General features: G+C 39.0%; 1 protein-coding gene across 2 annotated transcripts in view; it reads left to right on the forward strand.

Moving 5' to 3' along the window:
• Window positions 1–24618, forward strand: part of wdr11 (WD repeat domain 11) — a 172749-nt gene that overhangs the window by 142041 nt on the left and 6090 nt on the right. For both annotated transcript variants that reach the window (XM_052613981.1, XM_052613980.1), the window contains exon 27: window positions 20654–20799. In XM_052613981.1, the coding sequence (XP_052469941.1) occupies window positions 20654–20799 (146 nt within the window). The remainder of the gene's footprint in view (window positions 1–20653; window positions 20800–24618) is intronic.

The raw sequence follows: 24618 nt of genomic DNA on the forward strand, positions 1-24618 counted from the left end.
TTTGTGCTGCAAATAATAATTTCAAACAAATTTGATACTGACCTCTGACATCCTGTGACATGATATTTATTTGATTTTACATAATCTCATGGATGTAACTGTAAATCAGTTCAGCTCACAGATGAAGACTAAGCTCTAATGCAAGCAGAACTTTCACAAATGCTTGTAGGTCAATAAAATCATTACAAAACACTTACAAATCATTTAAGGGGTTTTATAACACTGTAAAATAATGTCTAATTTGTAAAAATTAGCAAATGCATTGAAAACACTTTATAATAACTGCACTCATTAGTAAATAGTCAGTTCATGCTTTATAAAGCCTTGTCCCAATATTAATAGTCAGTAGTAAGCAGTTTATAAATACAGCTATACATAGCTTGTTCTTGGTTTATAAGCACATTTATTAAAAAGGAGAGTAAAGGGTCAGTTATTTCTTCCTATGAAAAATAAAAAAATAAAAATAAACAAACAACAACACAGATTGATACAGAACTCAGAAGTTTTATTGTGGATTCATGATAAAATCAGCCTGTAAATGAATTCATACTCCTCCAAGAAGACAAAAGTAGTTCACACCAAACTGTTTTAAAATGAAGCCATACACTGAAGATGTTAAATTTCGAATGGGTTTAGGATACCTTAAATGGTGTGGCCATAGCGATTTATTAAAGTAACATAAAAAAATACAATAGTTATTTTACTATATCTTTAAAATTTTTCATTCCAACTCTTCATAATTTTTTATATACGTAGAAGTCATCATTTGAAGGAAGCACAGTAAGTTTCATAGCTTTATCATTTTCAAGAGCCAGCATAAAATTAAAACTATCATAACTTATAAATCAAGCTTGCAATTCTTAGTACCAATAATGGCCACCAGATGGAGCTATAGGATTACTTTTAAATAATTATTTTAGAAACAAGTATGATTTAAATAATTTATAGAAATCTTTCAAATAAAAATATGTATTTTATGTATTTTACTGATAAAATGACCCTCACTTAATTAGAATAACAAGCTGAAGTATTGTGAACTGTAAATTAAGAAATAATTCTTTACAGGCTTTATGGACAGATACGTTTTGAGTGACTCTTGAAGGTTTAGCACCACATCCTCTTTTACCACTGTTTAAAGAATTAATCTTACAGAACAGGTCGGATGAATTTTGGATAGCTTGAATGGTTTTGTCGTGGTGATTTTTTGAAATAACAGTAAAAAAGTAACCAGTAAATGTCTTTTATTTTTTTAAGTGCAGCTTCTAAACACTTCAAAAAAATGTACACATAGAAGACAAGTCATTCTGAGGAAATATGCAAAGTTTCATGACTATACAACACTATATGGATGATAGAAAATTAAAAAACTATCATACATCTGATGTCACTCTGTCCCTCTGTCACTGTGGGTAATGTGTGTGTGTGTGTGTGTGTGTGTGTGTTTGTGTGTGTGTTAAGTGAATTAGGTGTGAAACTATCAGGGAGCATTTAGTCTCCAGCGCCAACATTTTACAGAACTGCCACTTTCCTGGAGTCTCAGAATTACAACGTGTCAGGTTCTGAGAGATCTAAGATTCCAAAAAAGGATTTAATTAGAATACCATGAAGTATTGTGAAATATATTAAGACTTTATATATAGGCTTTATGAACAGATTAGAGTGACTCGTGAAGGACCAGCACCACCTCCTCTTGTCCGATGGTTTGAGGAATATATTTTACAGAATCCGGGATTAAGATTTAGGAGCTCATTTTTATTCCACCTCCTTTCCTGAAAGTCTGTCTTGCAGAATTGACTAAAAATTAATCTTCACATTAATTTCTAATTATTTTGCAATTCTTTTGTCAGTTCTTCTTGACCTGTTTTTTTCTTCTTCTTTTCTGACCTCATGACCCAGTCAGCATTTTTGTACAATGGTCAAGTCTTAACTTATCCATTTCTGTATTGCATTTGTGTAATATTACATAATACATAATTTTCGACTTTTGAGTTAAAACAGTTTGAATCAAAACTCTTTTTTTAGCGCATTTCATCTGTAAAAGAAAACATGCCTAATAATTCTGCACATGAATATAAGGAGTTTTTCTCTTCCAGCTTTCCTGGACTATTGTATAGCACTCATAAATGATTGAATAAAAAATAATGGTAGTTATTAAGATTGATATGGTTTGGAATTGGTACAATGTGCTTGGAAAAAAATCACAATAAAACAATGTTTTAATGTTTAAGTTTGGAATATTAACTGACATGAATGAATGCTATATAAATATTGTTCATGTTAATATAATGTTTATAAATGAAATCTTATTGTAAAGTGTTACTAAAGTTATATATATATATATATATATATATATTGTTCTGTGAATGTGATTTTAAAGTCTAGATGATTCGGATTAACCCTTTAACTGCCGTATCCTTTAAAACCTCACTGCCAGAGCGATATTGTGAATGCATGTGCCCACTGGGCACAGTTTACCTGGTGCCACCGGGGTGGCGATGGCATTGGTGGCTTGAGCCCGCCATCGCTGCTTGCAGCTATATTTATTATTATTTTTCTTCAAGGTTTCGGGGGCTTTTGGGGCCCTTAACATGCTTAAAAAGTCTTGAAAATTGGCACACACATTGGAACCTGCGGCCATTAGGGCCGGGCAGAGACTGATACACGGGCGTGGCACAGGGGCTCTACAGTGCCCCCTGGAATATGGAGGGCCATATATCATACATACTTGCACGTAGACGTACGAAACTCGGTACACATATAGAACTCATCAATACAAACAACTTTCGTATTGCATATCATAGGCTCCGCCCAACAGGAAGTTGGCTATTTGGGGTTTATTATTCATATTTGTCGTCAAAGTTGTGGGGGCTTTTGGGGTCCTTAACATACTCAAAAACTCTTGAAAGTTTGCGCACACTTTGGAATCTGTGGCCTTAAGGAGCCTGCAGAGGCTGGGACCTGGGCGTGGCAGAGGGGCTCTACAGCACCCCCTGGAACACAGTCATAAATGTTGATGTATAGCTCACACATACTTGCACGTATTAATATGAAACTCAGTACACATATAGATCTCATCGTGCCGAACAACTTGCGTATTGCATGTCATAGGCTCCACCCAACAGGAAGTCAGCTATTTAGAGTTATGTAAAAAGCGCATGCTCTGGAATTTGAAATACTTGTCATAGGTTTTTTATTCGATTGCCGCCAAACTCGGTAAACATAATCTCAAGACATTGGGGATGAAAAATTGCCAGGGGATTTTTTGATATCTCAAACGGTTTGCTCGTGGCGAGGCGTTGAAATTATGGCGAGAAATGAGAAACAGGAAGTGTCTAATACCATCCACATACATTTCCTGATTTTAATCAAACTTAATCAGATTATTCTTTGTATGATGTCGATCGCATATATGTGACTATTAGGAGTCAAAGTTATAGCGCCACCAACTGGCAGCAGGAAGTGTGTCATTTTCAAAATGCTTTGTATTCAGCATCTTATTTTTACTCGATTTGCTTCAAACTTCATCAGAATAATGTTAAAACACAGCCTATATTAATCTGCTAGGGGGATATTGAAATCTAAAAATATTGTTGCCGTGGCAACATGTCAAACTTGAATACTTCTCAGGTGATTTTAAGGCATATAACATGCTTAGAATTTCATGAAATTCAGAACACATATCAGTATTAGTGATAACTAGACACTGGCAAAAGTTCATAAGAGCTACGATCAACAGGAAGTCAGCTATTTTGATTTGAATGTGGATTTTTTTTTTTACATTTAGCTGTGAATTAATGCATACTGCTCAGAGGAGAGTAACACTATACACACCAAACTTTGTCTACATGATGCCAAAACATTTTAAACAACTTAAATTGCCAAAGGATTTTGGATAGCTTGAACGGTTTTGTCGTGGTGATTTTTTTAAATGACAGTAAAAATGGAATTATTAATTGTCCTGCATTTTTAAATTCCAAACACTTCAAAACCTTTTTTCATACAGAAAAAAAGTCATTCTGAGTAAATATGGATAGTTTCACGACTTTACAACACTGTAAACTTCTGTAAACTACAACACTTCTCCCAAAATTAATAGTCATCAGTAAGCACTTTATAAATACAGCTTTAATTAAATTGTTCATGGTTTATATGCACATTTATTTTGAGGAGATTAAAGGCTGTAATCTTCCTAAAAATAATAAAAATAACTAAATAAATAAACACAGAACTCAGAAATATTTATTTCAAGATGCAATAAAAGAAAACTGTACACTTGAATATATATATATAGTCTACAGCTAATAATAAAAATAATAATAGCACAACATATTGTGGAGTACTATATTAAGACTTTATATATATAGGCTTTATTAACAGATATTCTAAATCTAATAAAGATTCTTGAAGGACTAGCATCACCTCCTCTTGTACGACGATTTGAGGAATATATCTTCCAGATAGTACCGCCCCTCCCTATATGCAGAGTACGCAGTCTTCATAGGGCACCAACTCCCAGAGGGGGCACCATCCCAGTTGCTCAAAAATAAAAAAAACATGCGCCATTCTCCCATCCGCCTTGCACCTCATGTTTGCGGATGAATGTTTCGTAATTGATGGATAGACATCTATGCCCGGGTAAAGGACATCAGCAATCCGGCACAGAGAATAGAAAAATAAAGAAAGTAAAAAAACAAAACAAAAACAGGCATAAAGTTGGCTTGACATTGGACATTCGAGAGTCTCAAATTTAGGGACCGTCTCAAGTTACATGTGATATTGTTATACACTTTTCTAACGTCAGTATCATTTGAAGAGAATGACTTACAGTCATAAAAACAACTGTAATTGTTCATCTAGGTGACAGCTATACTGCACAATTAAATTGAATGTTTTATATTTATTAAAACAAACTGTAAGACATATGTAAATTATGCTACTTTTTCACATGGGCTCAAATGCAAATTTGAAGCTCAATAGCATTTGAGAAGAAAGACTTGCAGTCATAAAACAATTGTAATGTGTTCATTTAAGTGTCAGCTACGATGTACACCTTATACATTTTTTATAGATATTAAAATAAAGCGTTACTAAAGTTATATATATATTGTTCTGTGTATGTGATTTCAAAGTCTAGATGGGTCGGATTAATTAACCTTTAACTGCCGTATCCCTTAAAATTTGATATGCTAGAGGGTTACTGTAAATGCTTATGCCCGCTGGGCACAGTTTTCCCGATGCCACCGGGGTGGCGTTGCACTGACGGCTTGAGCCCGCCATCGCTGCTTGCAGCTATATTATTTCTTCTTATTATTATTATTTTTTTTTTTTTATTAAACCTTCCGGGGGTTTTTGGGGGCCTTAACATGCTCAAAAACTCTTGAAAATTGGCACACACATTGGAATCTGGGGCCATCAGGACGCTGCAGAGGCTGGGACCCGGGCACACACTTGCATGTATTTATATGAAACTCAGTACACTTATAGATCTCATTGAGCCGAACAACTTTCACACCTTATGTCATAGGCTCCGCCCAACAGGAAGTCAGCTATTCAGGGTTGTTTAAAAAAAGCATGCTCTGGAATTTGAAATACTCCTCTGAGGTTTTCAACCCGTTCACCACGAAACTCTGTGAACATGATCTCAAGACATTGGGGATGAAAAATTGCGAGGGGATTTTTGATATCTCGAAGGGTTTGCCAGTGGCGTGGCGTTGAATTTAGGGCAAAAAATTAGAAACAGGAAATGCCTAATAACATCCACATACATTACCTGAGTTTGATCAAACTTCATCGGTTTGTTCGAAGTATGATACCGATCGTATATATGTGACTATTAAGAGTCAACGTTATAGCGCCACCAACTGGCAGCAGGAAATTGAGTCATTTTCAAAATGCTTTGAATTCAGCATCTTATTTTTCCTCGATTTGCTTCAAACTTCATCAGAATAATGACAAAACATGGCCGATGTAAACCTGTTGTGGGAATATTGATATCTTATATATTGTTGCCATGGCAACGTGTCAAACGTGAATATTCTTTTATGGTGATTTTGAGGCAGATAACAACCTCAGATTTACATGAAACTCAAAACACATATCAGTATTATTGATAGCTGGACAATGGAAAAAGCTTTTACAAGGGCGTGGAAGAGGCACTCTATAGCGCCACCTTTTGTCAAAAGTGGGGGGGTTAGTTTTAGCTACAGACACCAAACTCGTGACGTATATTGTTCTTATCAAGACGGACAACTTTATAATTCACAGTTATCAGCTACGACCAACAGGAAGTCGGCTATTTTGATTTGAATATGTATTTTTGGGCAAATTCGGCTGTGAATTAATACATACTCCTCACAGGGGAAGTGCACTATACACAACAAATTTTGTCTACATGTTGAAAAAACATTGAGGAACTTAAATTGCGAATGGATTTTGGATAGCTTGAGCGGTTTTGCCGTGGTGATTTTTTTAAAATAACATTAAAAACGGAAACACTAATTGTCTTGTATTTTTAAATTGCAGCTTACAAACATTTCAAAACCATTTTTCATTTAGAGAATATGCGATTCTGAGGAAATATGCATAGTTTCACGACTTTACAACACTGTATGAATAAAAGAAAATTATAAAACTGTCAGACATCTGATCTCACTCTCTGGCATTCTCTCTGTGTGAGGGAAAGGAGGGGGAGGTGGGAGGGGTGCTTGAGGGCCTGCCTGACAGAGAGAGAGAGAGAGAGAGAGAGAGAGAGAGAGTTAAAATCTCTTTAATCACCAGAAATAAAAACAGTAATTGTGTGTTGTTGATTTTTTGGATCATTACAGCTTAAGAAATCTCTCTATAATTTTCTGTTGTTTTAGGGACGAAAAAAAACCTAGTACAATTTGTAGGTCTCAGGCAAAATTATTTTATTTAATTAGGTTAAGAATTATGTTAATTGCAAAATAAAAAATTTTTTTTAAAATACATACACGTTGACTTGTATTTATTTTTTTTATTCTGATAATAATTTTAAACTAATTTGATACTAACCTATGACAGACATTCTGTGACATGCCATGACATGACCTGAATTTACACAATCTTGCTGATTTAACAGTAAAACAGTTCAGCTCACAGATAAAGTCTATGCTGTAATGCAGGCAAAAATATTTTACAAATGCTTATAGATCAATAAAATCATTAAAAATGCTTTTTCACAAAGTGCATAATAATAAGGCACGTTGATATTCTGATAAAAAAAAATTTCCAAACAAATTTTACCAATTTCAAATCACATCAATCTTAATAAATACTATAGATTTGGTATTTCATGATTTAGGAGTGATATATATAATTGTCCTCGAAGGCTGGAAGTGAAAAGCTCATATTCAGGAGTGCTGAATTTTTAGGCATGTCTTCTTGTCATGGATTGGTCATAGAGCTCATTGTAGCGTTGCTTCAGGTGTTGATATAGATTTGTTATACATTATACAGGTTCACTGTTTGAAGAGTGTATACAGTATGTGTATGTGGTGCAGACACAGCAGCGAGAGCATGTTATTGTAACGCAGAAACACATTAAAATAATGCGTGAGCATCATTCTCTCCGCTTGCATGCACATTTCCTTTACTTTGTCACAAAACGCATCCTCTGAGACATGCTGCTTTCACTCGGAGAGCATGCGCGCACTTAAAACCTGTTTCCTCTGCTCAAACTGTGTCCTGTGCACTCACACAACTCTCTATGCTCATGCGCTAGATATTCATTCTTTTCACACCTTTCTACTTCTAACCTTTTCTGTTCACATCTTTTACCATGTGCAGTGTGAATGCTCTGATCCATTAACATGGGCTCTGAAAAAAATATGCATTACAGATAGAGCTTGTGAATCTGGCCTTGCATATCCATCTGCAGTCTGGTCCTGTTCTCGTGCTCCATTTAGGAACGCTTCATTTAGACTGGTTCAGATAGCAACACCAAACGTGCAGTGTGTAATACCTATCCTGGCCACCACCAGATGGAGCTATAGGATTACTTTTAAATAATTGTTTTAGAAACGTGTATACAGCATTTAAATCATTTATAAAAATCTTTCAAAGTAAAATAATATGTATTTTAAAAAGCTAATGAATTTTACTGGTAATATAGTTTTATATAATAATTTCAGAAATGTTTATAGATCAATAAAAGTATTTTTAAAAATGGTTATAGATCATGAAAAGTGTTTTACTACAATTTATAATAAGCTCTCTTTGGTTTACATTAGTTAATGCATTAACTAACATGAACTAACAATGAACAATCTATTTTTCAGATCATTTATTAATCTTTTTTTATGTTAGTTATTCCTATCATTAAAAATATTATTGTTTGTTATTTCACAGTACTAATCTTAAAATAAAAATGTATTTAAAAAAATATTATTAATAATGTATTAAAATATTTGAACTAAGCTTTAATTAACATTTATATAAACACTTATATTGAAAGAGACTGAAATGGAAGAAATTTTTACTTTTAAAAACCGCTTGTAAGACACAGTTAACAAATGCAGTGAGCAGATGAAAGGACAGAACAACAAAGATATATAGTGCACCCTATTGGCAACAGGAAGTGTCATATTTTACACTGCAACAAACTACTCCTAGAAATTGTTTGACATTTAATATCTTTTTTGTGGTCAGACTATCTTTTTTTAAGTTTTTGTTAAAGGTCGTGTGCATGGCGCCATGACAAAATTGATGTCTCGCCATATGAAGAGAAGTTGTTGAAACTCAGGCATTAAATATTCGATCTTCCCCAAACTTCACATGTTCGATAAGAGTCTTGGCCTGAACACATCTGAAGCAAAATATTCCATTATAATGATAGCGCCACCTGCTGGCAAAAGGAAGATTGGCACATATAAATGACTTTGACATATTCCGCTTATATTTACGACTTTAAATGCATATTTCTCGCCATTCGCCTTTTTTACTAAAGCCGCTTGCTGGCGGTGAGTCCGGGGGCGAGGGCCAGATCATCGCTGCTTGCAGCTTTAATTACATGATTGTGTTTTTGAGAAAACAAAATGTTATGCGTGGTTAGTGAAAGACTAAAAATGTTAAATTACTTGAATAAGGCAATAAAACACATACAGACCATTGGTTCCCGGGACTTTTGAGAACTGGAGCTTGTAGACTAGAATTTTTCTTTCTAAATTATGTGAAAATCATCTTGTTTACTCACTTACAGAAAACAATATACTAATTGAAATTTTCTAAGACACTTTTTGTTAGTAAAAGTCATATGCGAGTAGGCGTCTATGAAAAGACAAAGGCCTGCATAATGAGCTGCATAATGAGCCTTTCAGTCAGCCGTGTCACTGAGATGGAAGAGTTACAAGAAAGAATGTGAGGATAAAATAAATGTATATAATTTTATGTTTGAACTTTATTTAGAATATATTTAATTATCCCACAACATAATTTAATATCCACTTGCGAGTGCAGTTGAACAGTATTTTAGGAACAAAGCTGACTTTCAAACTGAATTTCTTGCATCATTACTTCAGTCACACAATCCTTCAGAAATCCTTTTAACAATCTTATTTTCTAAAAAAAAAACAAAAAAAAAACATAAGTATATTTAAAAGTATATATAGATTTCTCGTGTCTCTTCGTTGAGTATTCAATGAGTTACAATTCATTTTAATGACTGTTTGTAAATGAAGACCAGCGCAGACAAAGGCTGCAAACAGCACACCTTGTTTGTTATCTTTATTTTATAAGTGCACAAAGTTTTGTTGTTATTATGTCTGTATACAAAAAAAAGAATTTACAAATTCGGTTGATGTATTTTTTCTTATCTGTACGATCAAAACTGTAAGTGTAATTTAGGTTTTTTTCAGGGTTATCAGGAGAAATCCCTCATAACACGTATACACGTTAATTGACTTCAGAGGGTTAATCTTAAGTGCTGAGAATTCATAAAAATTTTCTCATACTTTCGAACTTAAGCATAAAAGGGAGTTATTAAATTTCTTAAAGCTAAAAATCACTCTTACTCTCCCAGTTATTTAAGGTCTTTCAAGTGGTTAGGAAATGCCACTAGGGGCTTGTGATGGTGCTGAGGAGACAGAGAAGTGCACAAATCTTTCAGGAGAGGAAGAATGTTCTTGAAATATTTGACGACAAGCAGTTAATCAAATTCCTTAGTATTTCAAGCAGAAAACAAGCAAGGAATATGTACTTTTACTAAAGATCATAACTGACTTCATTCTAGCATGAGTATTATATGCGCTCTTTGTGTGTGTGTGTGTGTGTGTGTGTGTGTGTGTGTGTGTGTGTGTGCAAAACATAAAACATACAATGAAGACTAAACACAAAAACAGCAATAGAACAGCAATGATAATAACATCAATGAAAATAAACAGCAATGGAAATCTGAATAATTGTAGTAGTATTTAACTAGTACTAGCATGCATACTAATAATAATAATAATAATAATAATAATAATAATAATAATAATATGCTCTTTGAAAACAAAGAGAAATAAATACCATGCCTTCTATTTCCGCATCCATCTGTGGCCACCACATGCAGCTTCGTGCCAACCCTTTTATTTGGGTTATTCCAGGGTGATTGATGGCGACCCCTCTTGTGGCGTGAGTTCTAAGACCTATAGGCGAAGCTTGACCGCGTGCCTCATAAGCCAAAGCAATAGCATCCCTGACCCAGTGAGACATGGTGGAGACAGAGAAGTGCACAAATCTTTCAGGAGAGGAAGAATGTTCTTGAAATATTTGACGACAAATAGTTAATCAAATTCCTCAGTATTTCAAGCAGAAAACAAGCAAGGAATATTTACTTTTACTAAAGATCATAACTGACTTCATTCTAGCATGAGTATTATATGTGCTCTTTGTGTGTGTGTGTGTGTGTGTGTGTGTGTGTAAAACATGCAATGAAGACTAAACACAAAAACAGCAATAGAACAGCAATGATAATAAAATCAATGAAAATAAACAGCAAAGACAATCTGAATAATTGTAGTAGTATTTAAGTAGTACTATCATGCATAATAATAATAATAATAATAATATGCTCTTTGAAAACACTTCCATTATCATCAGTTAAGGTGCCTACACTGTATCATGAATAAATCTGTTACTCCTTATTTACACTGTATTTACGTCTATGGTGTGTTATGGCACCGACGCAGCCACCATAGCTGATTACGACTACTCACCATCCACGCTGTGGCAAGTTTCTGAAGGGGCTCTCCACTCTGCATCACTAAAGATAGGCACCTATATTTTCTGTGGATAATAATAATAAATATAGCTGCAAGCAGTGATGGTGGGCCCAAGCCATCAGTGCAAATGCCATCCCAGTGGCATCAGTAAAACTTTCCCCAGCTGGTATATGCATTTACAGTAACCCTCTGGCAGTATGGTTTTAAGGGATACAGCAATTAAAATCCAAACCATCAAGATTGTGAGACACACATGCACTGAACAATATATAAAACTTTAGTAACACTTTACCAAAAGGTTTCAGTTATTAACATTAACTATATTAATTAACATGAACAATACTTATGTGGCATGTATTAATTTAAGTTAATATTCAAAAGTTTATCTGTTAACATTAATGCACTGTGAACGTTTCTGGCTACTTAACTGTAACCTTGTTCCCTGAGAAAGCGGAATGAGAAGCTGAGCTGCTCAGCGCATTGGGAAACGTCTTATTCCTTACCAGCTGTGAATAATGTGTGTAACACGTCGATAGAATTGACCTGGTGGTGATATAGCCAGAATTGACCTGGTAGTGATATATGACGTCATCGGGTGTGCGCCCGCAATACAGGGCTATAAATAGATACGCCACAGCTGCATCAACAGGATTTTTTGTCTGAAGAGCAGTCCTGGGACATATTCAGTACGGCAATGCAGCGCAGCATCTCGTTCCGCTTTCTCAGGGAACAAGGTTACAGTTAAGTAACCGGGAACTTTCCCTTTCGAAAGCTTCAGTCGATGCTGTGCTGCTCAGCATATTGGAAATGAGAATACCCATGCCGCCGTACTTGAAAAATGTCTGGAGCCCTAAGGTTGTGCAGGTGTGCTATCAAACCACAAAAGAAGGCCTCAGACATTAGCTTGTGATTTTGACTCAAGGACATGAGAGCCTGGACTAGCATGGACATCCAAACTATAAAATCTTATGAATGTGTGCGCAGAGGACCAACCTGTCGCATCACGAACCTGTTGTAAGGGGGCACCCCTTGCTAAAGCACTAGAGGAAGCGACCCCCTTGTGGCCTGAGTTCTAAGACCTATAGGCGAAGCTTGACCGCATGTCTCATAAGCCAAAGCAATAGCATCCCTGACCCAGTGAGAGATGGTCTACCTGGTGGCAGCTGCTCCTCTGTTACCCCCACCATAACAGACGAACAGCTGCTCTGACTTACGCCACTGGCTAGTGCGGTGGATGTAAGCCTGAAGAGCACGGACTGGACACAGTCTATAAGATTTCTCCTGCTCCGGCGTTGTGAATGGCGGAGGGAAGAAGGCCTCTAGAATGACCGAATGTACAGCCAAAAATGGAACCTTAGGCAGGTAATCAGGATGAGGATGCAAAATCACTTTTACCCTCCCTGGGACAAAGTCTAAGCATGATGGTGAGACAGATAGAGCCTGCATATCCCCAATTCTCTTCAAAGAAGTTATTGCCATGAGAAAAACCATTTTCAAAGTCAGAAGTTTATCAGACGCTGAAGGTTCAAAGGGGGTTTCAACCAGGCCCTCAAGAACTATAGTTAAGAAGGCATCCTGGTTTTCAGTGCAGTCCTCAGTCGTCTGGCCCCACGAAGGAAGCGAGAGAGCAGAGGGTGTCTCCCAAGAGGTATCCCGTCAATCAAGGCATGGCAAGCCGAAATAGCGGCCACATAAACCTTAAGAGCAGCAGGACATGTGCCTGTTGAGAATTTCTCTTGCATGAAGTCCAGAACTGAAGCTATGTGTCAATGTAATTCAAAATGCGAATGTCCTGGAGTCATAATGGAGCCAGCGCTGCATCCATGCATTTTGTGTTGATGGAAGAACCCGAAATTGGTACGCTTCGCCCCTCATAAACGAACCTCTGGACTTTCCTGTGTTGTGGCAAAATTTCTATATGAAAATATGCGTCCTTCAGATCGATCGTGTGAACCTATCGCGATGCCGAATTTGCGGCGTGACCGTCTTGACGGTTAACATCTTGAACTTGAGCGCTTTGACTGTACGGTTCAAGCCTCGAAGATCCAACATTGGACGCAGTCCCCCACCCTTTTTGGAAACCAGGAAGTATCTGCTGTAATAGCCCAAGTCTATGGCCTCTTTGTGCCCCGAATCACACAAAGTCGCTGGATGGAGGAGTTTTGTGAGGGTAACGGGGCGGAGCGAAAAGCTCTTGAGCGCGCACCATCCCGTGAGGGACTACCCCCACCAGCAAGGGCGCCAGAGCGTCAGGACTTCCTCTTCTTATGAAGGACAGTCCTGATGGCTGGCCTGGGAGGTTGCTGAGCACGGCGAACCTGTCTCCAATCCCTACGAGGGGGAGCACGGTTCGCCACGCTCTGCTTCTTAACCTCCCTGGCTTTTGAAGGACCGGAGCGAGGCTGGGTGGCTGATAGCCCCTCCCTTTGAGTGCGTCAAGGAAGGAACTGAACAAAAGCTTCTTCATGTTTCTTCACCTCCTTAAACCTGTTGACAACCATACTAACCCGAGTCACCAAACCGGCCCGATGGAGAGATAGATGACAGAGGCCTCTTTCTGCTGACTAAAGCTGACATCGATCGGCCAACGGCACGAGCTGTCTGCTTGGTCGCACGGAGAGACAAATCTGTAGCCCGACAAAGCTCAGCGAACGCTCCCTCGTCGATTGTACAGCCCACACTCAACAGGTCCTTGAACAAGTTAGCCTGGTATGCCTCTAACACTGCCATACATACATACATACATACATACATACATACACACACAGAGAGAGAGACGTAATCACATAATTAACGAAAAGAAAATAGAATACAAAAAAATTAGAAAGGTAGATTTTTTTAAGAATAGAATAAAAATAGTGCGTGTTACAGTTAGAAGGTCAAATAAAGATATTTAATTAATTATAACATTACTAAATTCTGTGAAAATATATTGTTCGTTGTTAGTTAATGATATTTTTGTCCAAACAAATTTTACCAATTCCAAAACTTAATCTTAATAACTACTGTTAATTTTGCTACTATAAAGGCTGGAAGAGAAAAACTCTCTATATTCAGGTGTGCAGAATTATTAGGCAATTTTCTTCAGACTGAAAAGTTTCAAATAAATAAATCCCTATGAGAAATATTTGAAAGTAATGCAATACAGAAATTGGAAAGTTGAGACATGACCATTGGACAAACAAATGCACACTGGGACAGTAGGGTTAGGGGAAAAACAGGTGGAAAAGAAAAGACACACATTACCTGCAAAATAATTCAGAATTTATGTGAAAATAAATTTTTAGTCAATTCTGCAAGGCAGACTTTTCAGGATAGGAGATGGAATAAAAATGTGCTCCTAAAACTTACTGCCAGATACTGCAAGATAAATTCTTCAAAGAGTACAAGAGGATGTGGTGCTGGTCCTTCAAGAGTCACTCCAAATGTATCTATACATTAAGCCTATGAGCCGGAGTACTGGCGTGATGATGGCTTTAAACAGGTGAGTGATTGCTGGGTGCAGGTGTAGGTGATCAGTACCTGCCGATTGGGATAGGGAGTGATTGGGATCAGGTGCTTGGTTCCTGACACTACCCCCTCCTCCTGGGGCAGCTCCTGATGCCCTGATACGATGACGAGGGTAACCTGGGTGCGGGACGATTTGGATGTAGTCGATGGAATTCCTCTAGTAGTATAGGATCTAGGATATCGTCCCGAGACACCCAGGAACGCTCCTCTGGTCCATACCCCTCCCAGTCCACCAGGTAATCAAGCTGGGCACCCCGTCGGCACAAGTCCAGGATTTCCTTAACTTGGTATATGTTGATCGAGGATGTCTGGAGGAGGGGGGATTTCCTGTGGTTCCGGGGTATCTGGAGTGGCAGGTGAGAAGGGTTTTAGTAGGGATACATGGAAAGGGGGGTGAATGTGGTACCTGGGGGGGTAGGTGTAGCTTGTAGGTGACTTTGTTGATCTGCTTCTCGACTGTGAATGGACCAGTGTAGTGGGGACTCCTGCATTGCTGATGGAGACACAGATCCCAGGTTGAAAGCCATACCTTGTCCCCAGGATGGTAGACTGGAGTGGAGCACGTTGAGCATCCCCGAAGGCCTTGTGTCTCCGTATAGCACGCTGGAGATGGGTATGAGCTGAGTTCCAGACTCTCTCGCTTGCTCTGAACCAGTAGTGGAATGGAATGTCTGTCCACAGGAAAAGTGGAGGTTGATAGCCGAGTATGTGCTGATCTTCTTGGCAGTATGCCCGGGGGTAATTTCCAAGTTCTTGAATCTTCCACTCAGTCTGGCCGTTCATCTGAGGATGGTATCCAGAAGACAAGTTCACAGTGACCCCCAGTAGGTGGAAGATGGCCTTCTACACCCAGGAAATGAACTGTGGAGCCCGGCCTGATATGATATCCTCAGGTAGCCTGAAATTTCAGAAGATATGGAAGAATAAGTGCGATGCTGTTTCCAGGGCAGTTGGTAATCCTGGCAGGGGAATTAATTTACAGGCTTTAGAAAAGTGATCCACAACCCCCAAGACACATCTGTTACCTTCGGTTTCTGGCAGGTCAGTCACAAAGTCAATGCCCAGATTGGACCAGGGCCTCAGAATAACAGGTAGGGGCTGACAAGGAGTTAAAGAACAGGGCTGAAACAAATACAGAGCAGGCTGGAGTGAGTAGTTGGATTGACATAGTGGAAAGTATGGAAATCATCGGGTTATGTAGAATGGTACTCACCTTATGACGTGGGGGCTTGACGGGGCATGTTTGGATGACATTATTGGGTGCAGCACAATACAGGTGGAGTCCCGCAGTGAGCCTGCGATTACGTTCCTCTAAAGATTGTCGGGTAGAATCCACTTGCATGGGCTCTGGTACTGGAGGGCCGCTGGCGGGAGAGCTACACTGGTAGGTGGCTGTGGTGATTGGACAGGGGCTAGGTGTTGGGAAATAAAATTAGCTTTCAACATGAAATTGATGGAATCCTCGTAGATTGCCATTTGAGCACGGACCCGGGGATTAAGACCTTGGTTATAAGTGCTCAAGAGAGCTGCCTCGTTCCATCCACTAGCCACCGCCAGAGTCTGAAATTGGATGGTATATTCAATAGTAAGTCAAGTCAATTTTGTCACATCACCATAGCACATATGCCTTGGTGAGTCAAATTCTTGGAACTGTGCTCCAGAAATTACAAAAACAGTTAACATATAACCGTACAGACTTTAACAGGTGAAAATGTGCAGTATGCACATACATATAGTCAGTACACACAGTGTACAATTAGACATAATTACAGTTAGCATTACACATTATACGCAATATGTATATATAGTTAGCACTACACATTATACATTAAAGTTTACACACAGAATGTAAACACTCTATGTATACATATGCATAAAAAATATGCTACGGTGCAACAGATTGTATTTGAACTGGATACAGAAATGTCATGGATGTGCATTGTATGGTATCCAGTGGTAACCGGTAGATTATTGTATTGTGTATTGTATTGTATTGTATTGTAGTGTGTATGTATAGTCCAGTGTTTAACTGTTCAAATTAAAGTGCAGTGTGTGGCACACCATATTGTGGGACCATGTTGTAGAGTGTATTAGTTTTGACTGTTCATTAGTCTGATAGCCTGAGGAAAAAGTTATCTAGGATGCTCTCTATAGTGCAGGTGTAGAATGTTCTGAGGTTGATGGGGCTCATTCCAAACTTCCTCAGCCATCTCAGGAAGAAGAGGCATTGATATGCCGCCTTCAGCACTGTGTCAGAGTGTGTAGACCAGGTGAGATCCTCATCAATGTTAACGCTGAGGAACTTAAAGCTGCTTACCATTTCCACAGGTGTCTTGTCGATGGTGATGGGTTTGTGTTCTCTGCTCTGTCTCCTGAAATCCACCACCAGCTTCTTGGTCTTGTCGTTGTTGAGTGAGAGGTGGTTCTCCTGACACCATTTAGTCAGGGTGCTCACCTCCTCTTTGTAGGCTGTCTCATCATTGTTGGTGATCATGCCTATCACCATTGTGTTGTCTGCGAATCTGACAATGACATTGGAATTGTGTGTGGTTGTGCACTTTTGTGTGTACAGGGAGTACAGGAGTGGGCTTAGGACACAGCCCTGAGGAGCACCAGTGTTGAGGGTCAGCGGGGTTGAAGTGTTGTTGCCCATTCTGACCACCTGAGTTCTGCCTGTCAGGAAGTCCAGGATCCAGCTGCACAGAGATCTGATTAGTCCCAGAGTCTGGAGCTTCGCAAGTGTGATGGGAACTATGGTGTTAAATGCTGAGCTGTAGTCCACAAACAGCATTCACACATAGGTGTTCTTATTTTCCAGGTGGGAGAGAGCAGTGTGTAGGGTGAAAGCAATAGGATCGTCTGCAGAACGGTTGCTACAATATGCAAATTGTAGCAGATTCAATGAGGCAGGCAGCACAGTGCAGATGTAATCAATTGATTGGTGACTGAGATCTCATCCGCAGTGGAGCTGAATACTTCCTTGAAGGGATTGGTGAAAGCTTCATGAGTAATTAATGACACTGTTGGCATCCCATATGGCCTTTGCCCATTGCAGGGCGTGCCCAGACCGTAGTGAAATTAAAAAGGCTACCTTAGTATGGTCGATTGAAAATCTCTGCAGTTGTGCTCGATGTACAAGGAGACTTGTAATAAAAAGCCACCATATCTAGCTGGTTCCCCCGCGTATAAAGCAGGCAGTGTGATGGGACTGGCAGAGGCAGATTGGTGAGTAGATGTAGACGTGAGTGCTGCCCGGAGAAGATTGCCCAGCTCCTGCAGAAGGTCTGACTGGGGATTTATTAAGTTGTTTTAAGGGTCCGGTCATCTGTAACAAACCAGAGTGAAAACTGAGGGTTAGTGATAAGCAGATGGTTTATTAAAAGGATGTAATAGAACAATGAATAGAAAGTCACTGAATGGATGAAGCACATAGTCTGGGTACTGGTGACGGGGAGACAACAATGGAGAATAGCTAGAGGAGGGTAATGTAGATCTGAGGGCAGAGAAAGAGCAAGTTAGAGGAGATAGGTCTGGCAACTGTTTGGAGTAGTGAACGGTAGACTGGACGCCAGAGTACTGGTTTGAAGATGGCTTTATACAGGTGAGTTATTGTTGGGTGCAGGTGATCAGTACTCCGGCCATTGGGATTGGGAGTGATTGGTATCAGTTGCTGGTGATGATTGGGGTGGCTTTGAAGGTAAGTTCCTGACAAATTCTGCACACCTGAATACAAGGAGTTTTTTACTTCCAGTTGTCATGGACAATTGTATATAATTCATACATGATTACTTACAAAATGAATAGCAATTATTAAGATTGATGTGGTTTGGAATTGGTTAAATTCTAATAAATAATAAATAAATCTGTACTCACCATAGGACGTGGGGGCTTGAGTGGGCAGGTTCGGATGAAATTATCGGGAGCGGCACAATACAGGCGGAGTCCCGCAGTGAGCCTGCGATTACGTTCCTCTAAAGATTGTCGGGTAGAATCCACTTGCATGGGCTCTGGTACTGGAGGGCCGCTGGGGGGAGAGCCAGACTGGTAGGCGGCTACGGCAGTTGGACAGGCGGCTAGGTGTTCTGAAATACAATTAGCTTTCAACATGAAGTTTACTAATCTGATGGAATCCTCGTAGATCGCTATTTGAGCACAGACCCGGGGATTAAGACCTTGCTTCGTGCTAAAGAGAATGTAATTCGAAAAAAAAAATAGAAAAAAAAAAAAAAAATATATATATATATATATATATATATATATATATATATATATAATCAGAATATCAAAGTCCCTAATAAATATCCATGTTGTGTATAAGTGTTTTTAATGTTTTCATTGATCTATGTATATTGTGGCATCAGGAGAAGAGTGCATAGTGACACATGCATTTAGAATAACTCTCTTGCAGGCTGGTTTGAAGGGATACAGCAATGAAATGAACATGAACATTTTGATCAGCATCACCAACCATTAATAAATGCTGTAAAAATATATTGTTCATTGATAGTTTTTGTCAGTAAATGCATTTACTAATGTTAACAAATGAGAGATTATTGTAAAATTTTATTAAAACCTTAAATGATTTATAAAAAAAAAAATTATTTTGATCTGTAAGCATTTATAAGCATTTGTGAAATTATTTTGCCTGCATTTCATCTTAGTCTTAATCTGTTAGCTGAATTGTTTTACTGTTACTTTTAAGCCATCAAACGTTTAAACAGACCAAAACTTAGCACACACTCACCCACCCCCTCCCCTTCCTCACACAGAGGTAGAGTGGCAGAGTGAGATCAGACATCTAATAGGTTTTTTTTTTTTTTTTTCTGTTATCCATACAGCGTTGTAAAGTCATGAAACTATGCATATTTCCTCAGATTGCTTGTTCTATGTATGTATAAAAATCTAAGTGTTCGGAAGCTGCCCTTAAAATATATAAGACAATTACTGTTTCCTTTTTTACTGTTATTTTAATAAATCACCATAGCAAAACCATTCAAACTATCCAAAATGCATTCGCAATTTAAGTTCCTCAATGTTTTGGCATCATGTAGACAAAGTTTGGTGTGTATATTATAATTTTCCTCTGAGGAGTATTCATTAATTCACAGCTATAGTTTCCAAAAATATTCCTGTTGTTCGAAGCTGGTGACTGTGAAATAGAAAGTTGTCCATCTTGATAAGAACAATTTATGTACTGAGTTTGGTGTCTGTAGCTAAAACGAGTGCTATAGAGTGCCTCTTCCACGCCTCTTAAATTAGCTTTTGCCAGTGTCTGTCTATCATTAATACTGATGTGAGTTTCATGAAATTCTGATCATCTGCCTCAAAATCACCAGTAAAGAATATTCAAATTTGACACGTTGCCATGGCAACAATATTATAGCTATTAATATCCTGTCAACAGTTTTATATTTGGCCGTGTTTTGACATTCTGATTAAGTTTGAAGCAAATCAAGTAAAAATAAGATGCTGAAATCAAAGCATTTTGAAAATAACACACTTCCTCATCATACAACGAACAAACCCCTGAAGTTAGATCAAAATCAGAAAATGTATGTGGATGTTATTAGACACTTCCTGTTTCTCATTTCTCACCATATTTTAATCACCTTGCCATGGGCAAACTGTTCGAGATACCAAAAATCTCTTAAAATCTCTCAAAATCTTATAAATACAGCTTTTATTCCTAATGGGCTAATAGAAAACCTTCCACCTAACATTAAAAAAATATGTGGAAGTCATTCAGTTACATCGAAGCAGCCAGCCAATTAAACTGCAGTTAGAAGTGATCAATATCCAGCAAATAATCTATAAATAGTGAGGAAAATTAATGCTATGGGATCTTATATATCTTAATGTCTATAGTAATGCTATGGAATTTTAAATATCTGTCTTAATGTTTATTTAATTTCTCTCTTTCTAAGGTGCGTCTGAACTCTGCAGAAAGTTCAGATGTGCTGAAGCGCTGGGCAGAGCATCTGTGTTCTCCTCAGGTAAATCAGAAATCAAAGGCCATCCTGGTCCTGCTCTCATTAGGATGCTTTCACAAAGTGGGCAAAATGCTTCACAGGTATGCATTTCTTTTCATTTTGATTTGTCAGCCTATTCAAAGTATTATTTTGCCTGTTCATCCATTAAAATGTGTTTTAGGAAAAAATATATTGTAGGAATGAAGCATTAAATAACAGTAAAAAAAAAAAAAATGATGTAATAAACTCTTCCTCATGTTGTTTCAAACCAATGTTTTTATTTTTTTCTTAAAATACAAAAGGAAATGTTTTGCAGAATTGCTGTTTTTATATTAAACCTGGGGAAGCAAATGCAAAGTTTGTTTTTGTTTTGTTTTTTTCATTAAAAGAAAGGATATTTGAGACATACAGAAGAGAGAAAGATTGTCCATGAATTAAACATTAACTTAACCCTTATGCGTTGTTGGGGACGTTTTTGTCCACTAGGGGGTAAAGTTGAGTCTTATTTTGGCCACAACTTTCTCTGTGTTTGAGCTAATGGAATGATTTTTGGTGACAAATCATATTTTGACCCATATTTTGGGAAAATGCTTTGAATTTTTTCAAAAACTCAACGGTATACTGTGGGCAAATTCACTACCCTTTGAGTTGTTCGTGGATGAAAACATCCACTAAATTAAACTGCTGTAAAAATGTACCAGATAAATATTTTTTTCCATTTTTTTGCATAACTCAATTAATCAACCTCAGTCCTGATCAAAACTACCAAATGTTTAAAAAAAATTCCAAGATTTTAACTTTTAATTACCAAATTCATAAATTATGTCACTGATTTGGGGGGGGGGGGGGGAAACACACACAATTACATATTTTCAATATAAAATGGGTTATCCAAAGGGTTAATGGTCCCACCTAGTGATCAACTGTAAAAATAACAAATGTTACCTCTTCCCATCAGGGAAAACCACCAACAATCAAGAATCTCAGACACACAGAAACACTATAATTTGCTATTATACTCCATATAACTCCATATACAAGCCAGAAACTAAGCCTTTTTTTGCACAGGCCTATCTAAAGGGTTAATGGTCCCACCTAGTGATCAACTGTAAAAATAAATTTTTTACCTCTTCCCAAAAGGGAAAACCACAAACAATCAAGAATGCATGATTATATGGTGTCATGGCTTTGCAATCAAAAAATGTCGTTATAATGGAAGTCAATGGGGCAAAAACAGACACCAACAACTAATTAGGGAGAAAAAATTTCATCTAATGCTGCACAAAAACTAAAAATGCATCAAAGCCAATGTTGCTACTAATCTTTGACATGCCCAAGTTATAAAAAGTAAAAAAAAAATCCAGCCACAATTACTTTTATATTGAAAATAAGTAATTTTGTGTGTTTTTTCCCCCAAATCAGTGACATCATTTATGAATTTGGCAATTAAAGAGTTACATTCTTGGATTTTTTTTAAACATTTGGTAATTTTGATCAGGACTGAAGCTGATTAACAGATTTATGCAAAAAAAATTGAAAAAAATATGAATCTGATACATTTTTACAGCAGTTTAATTGAGTGGATGTTTTCATCCCGAACATAACGATAGGGTAGTGAATTTGAACAATGCACAAGGGTTAATCTGTTTAAGTTCTGTTCTTCACACAAAGATAACGAGTGAATTCCAAACTGAATCCTTTGAAGGATGTAGGGCATTACTGTGTCTTTTAAGCATTTGGAACTCCCTTGGTGAAGGGAGTGACTGACCAAATGTTATTTTGACAGCGCTGCATCAAGGTTTTAGGGCATTACTGTCTTGTATAAGCGTTTGGAACTCCCTTCGCAAAGGGATCGACTGACCAAATGTTACCTTGTCAACTTTGCGTGTGGATGCAGCATTCTGCACTCCATCACTTGCAAGTAAATATTTGGTAGTCCAGATTATTCTCTGTAGTCTTCTGAGGTCAGATTTGGTAACTGAGCTGAACAAGACACTTATTGAAGTGCAGAGGATGGATTCAATGATGGCAGAGTAGAACAGCAGCAACTTCCTCAGCTGGCGAAGGAAGTATAACCTATGCTGTGCCTTTTTAACAATGGAGTCTCTGTGAATGTACCACTTCAGATCCTAAGAGAAAGTGGTCCCCAGGAACCTGAATAAATCCACTGCAATAACAGTTCTGTCTATGATGGTGAGTGGGGAGAGTGCAAGGGGGTTTCTCCTGAAATCCATGATCATATTCCACTGTTTGTTGACACTGTACCAGACAACCAGCTCTTTAACCTCCTGTCTTTAGGCAGACTCGTCGACGTCCTGAATGAGACCGATGAGTGTGGTGTCATCTGCAAATTTCAGGAACTTGACAAAGGGGTCTTTAGATGTGCAGTCATTGGTATAGGAGAGGGAAGAGCAGTAGAGAGAGAACACAACCCTGACGAGTTCAAGTGCTGATCGTAGGGGTGCTAGATGCCATTTTTCCCAATCTCACTAGCTGCTGTCTGTCTGTTAGGAAGCTGCTGATCCACTGACAGACTGAGGAGGGCACAGAGAGCTGACTTTAGTTTGGGCAGGAGGAGTGTTTGGGATGATGGTTTTGAAAACCAAACTGAAATCCACAAACAGAATCCTCACATAAGTCCCTGGTCTGTCTAGATGTTGCAGAACATAATGCAGTCCATTGTTGACTGCATCATCCACAGACCGGTTTGCTCTGTAGGCAAACTGAAGAGGATCCAGCAAGGGTCCAGTAAAGTCCTTCAGGTGGGCCAGCACCAGTTTTTTTCAAATTACTTCATGACCACAGACGTTAGAGCAACAGGCCTGTATTTATTACTGTAATTTTGGGTTTCTTTGGGATGGAGATGGTGGTGGAGCGTTTGAAGCATGAAGGGACTTAACACACCTCCAGTGATTTGTTAAATATCTGTGTGAAGATGGGGGCCAGCTGGTCAGCACAGGATTTCAGACAGGCTGGTGTAACACCATCTGAGCCTGGTGCTTTTTTCTTTTTCTGTTTTCGAAAGACCTGGCACATCTTGTCTTCACTGATATGAGGTGCAGGTGTGGGGGAGCGGGTGACTAAAGGATGGTGTGTGGAGAGGTTAGGGCTGGACAATATATCGAAAGATATGTGACGAGTCAGCTGCCTCCTCCCTGATTGTCACCGGCACCCCGTCCTAAATCGCCGCCCTTCACCAGGCTCCCGACTGGAGTGGGTGTGTGAGAGGAGGGGCGCTGGACGAGTCAGGGCTGGCGGCGTGTGATGGGGCACACCTGAAGGAAGTGGAGCCTCATCACCGCCGCTGTTTAAAAGCCCAACGCGCCTCTCCTCAGGACACCGGTCTCTTCCCCATGCATGCACGCTGGTGTCCTCGTGGGTCCAGGAAGGGTGCGTTGAGGGACTCCCGCGCCACAAGAGACGTGAGCAGCCGAACCCGCGATCCGGAGGAGAACCGCACCCGTTTACACGGCCGACGGGCCAGGATGCCGGGCCGTCCATCCCCTACCAGCGCCGCGGCCAATGAGAGAGACGCGGCCGCTAGGAGAAGCCGCCGCCCCTCGCGTCCCGGACCTAGGAGGGGAGCGCGTGCGGCCGCCGGACTCCGCCCCTTGCCTGGACCCTTCCTCAATGAACACTGCCCGACCCACACGAACCCCGCAGCACAACGAGGACACCAGATCCCCTGTTATTTTGGACACTTTCCCCCTTTGGCCACTTTTATTCCCTTTGTTTTATGATTTCTGTTAATAAAAGCCTCTCCGAGGCCTGACGCCACGCCCACTGTGTCTGTCTTGTGCTCTTCCCGTGACACTGGTGGAGAATGCGGGCAAGGCGGAGCCTAGACAGCGCAGTTGGGAAACGTCTGGTGACGTCACTCCCTCTCGCTTGCAAACGTTCGTGAGAACCCAGACTGGGAC

The sequence above is a fragment of the Carassius gibelio genome, chromosome A13 (genome assembly GCF_023724105.1).
Source record: "Carassius gibelio isolate Cgi1373 ecotype wild population from Czech Republic chromosome A13, carGib1.2-hapl.c, whole genome shotgun sequence".
Taxonomy (NCBI): domain Eukaryota; kingdom Metazoa; phylum Chordata; class Actinopteri; order Cypriniformes; family Cyprinidae; genus Carassius; species Carassius gibelio.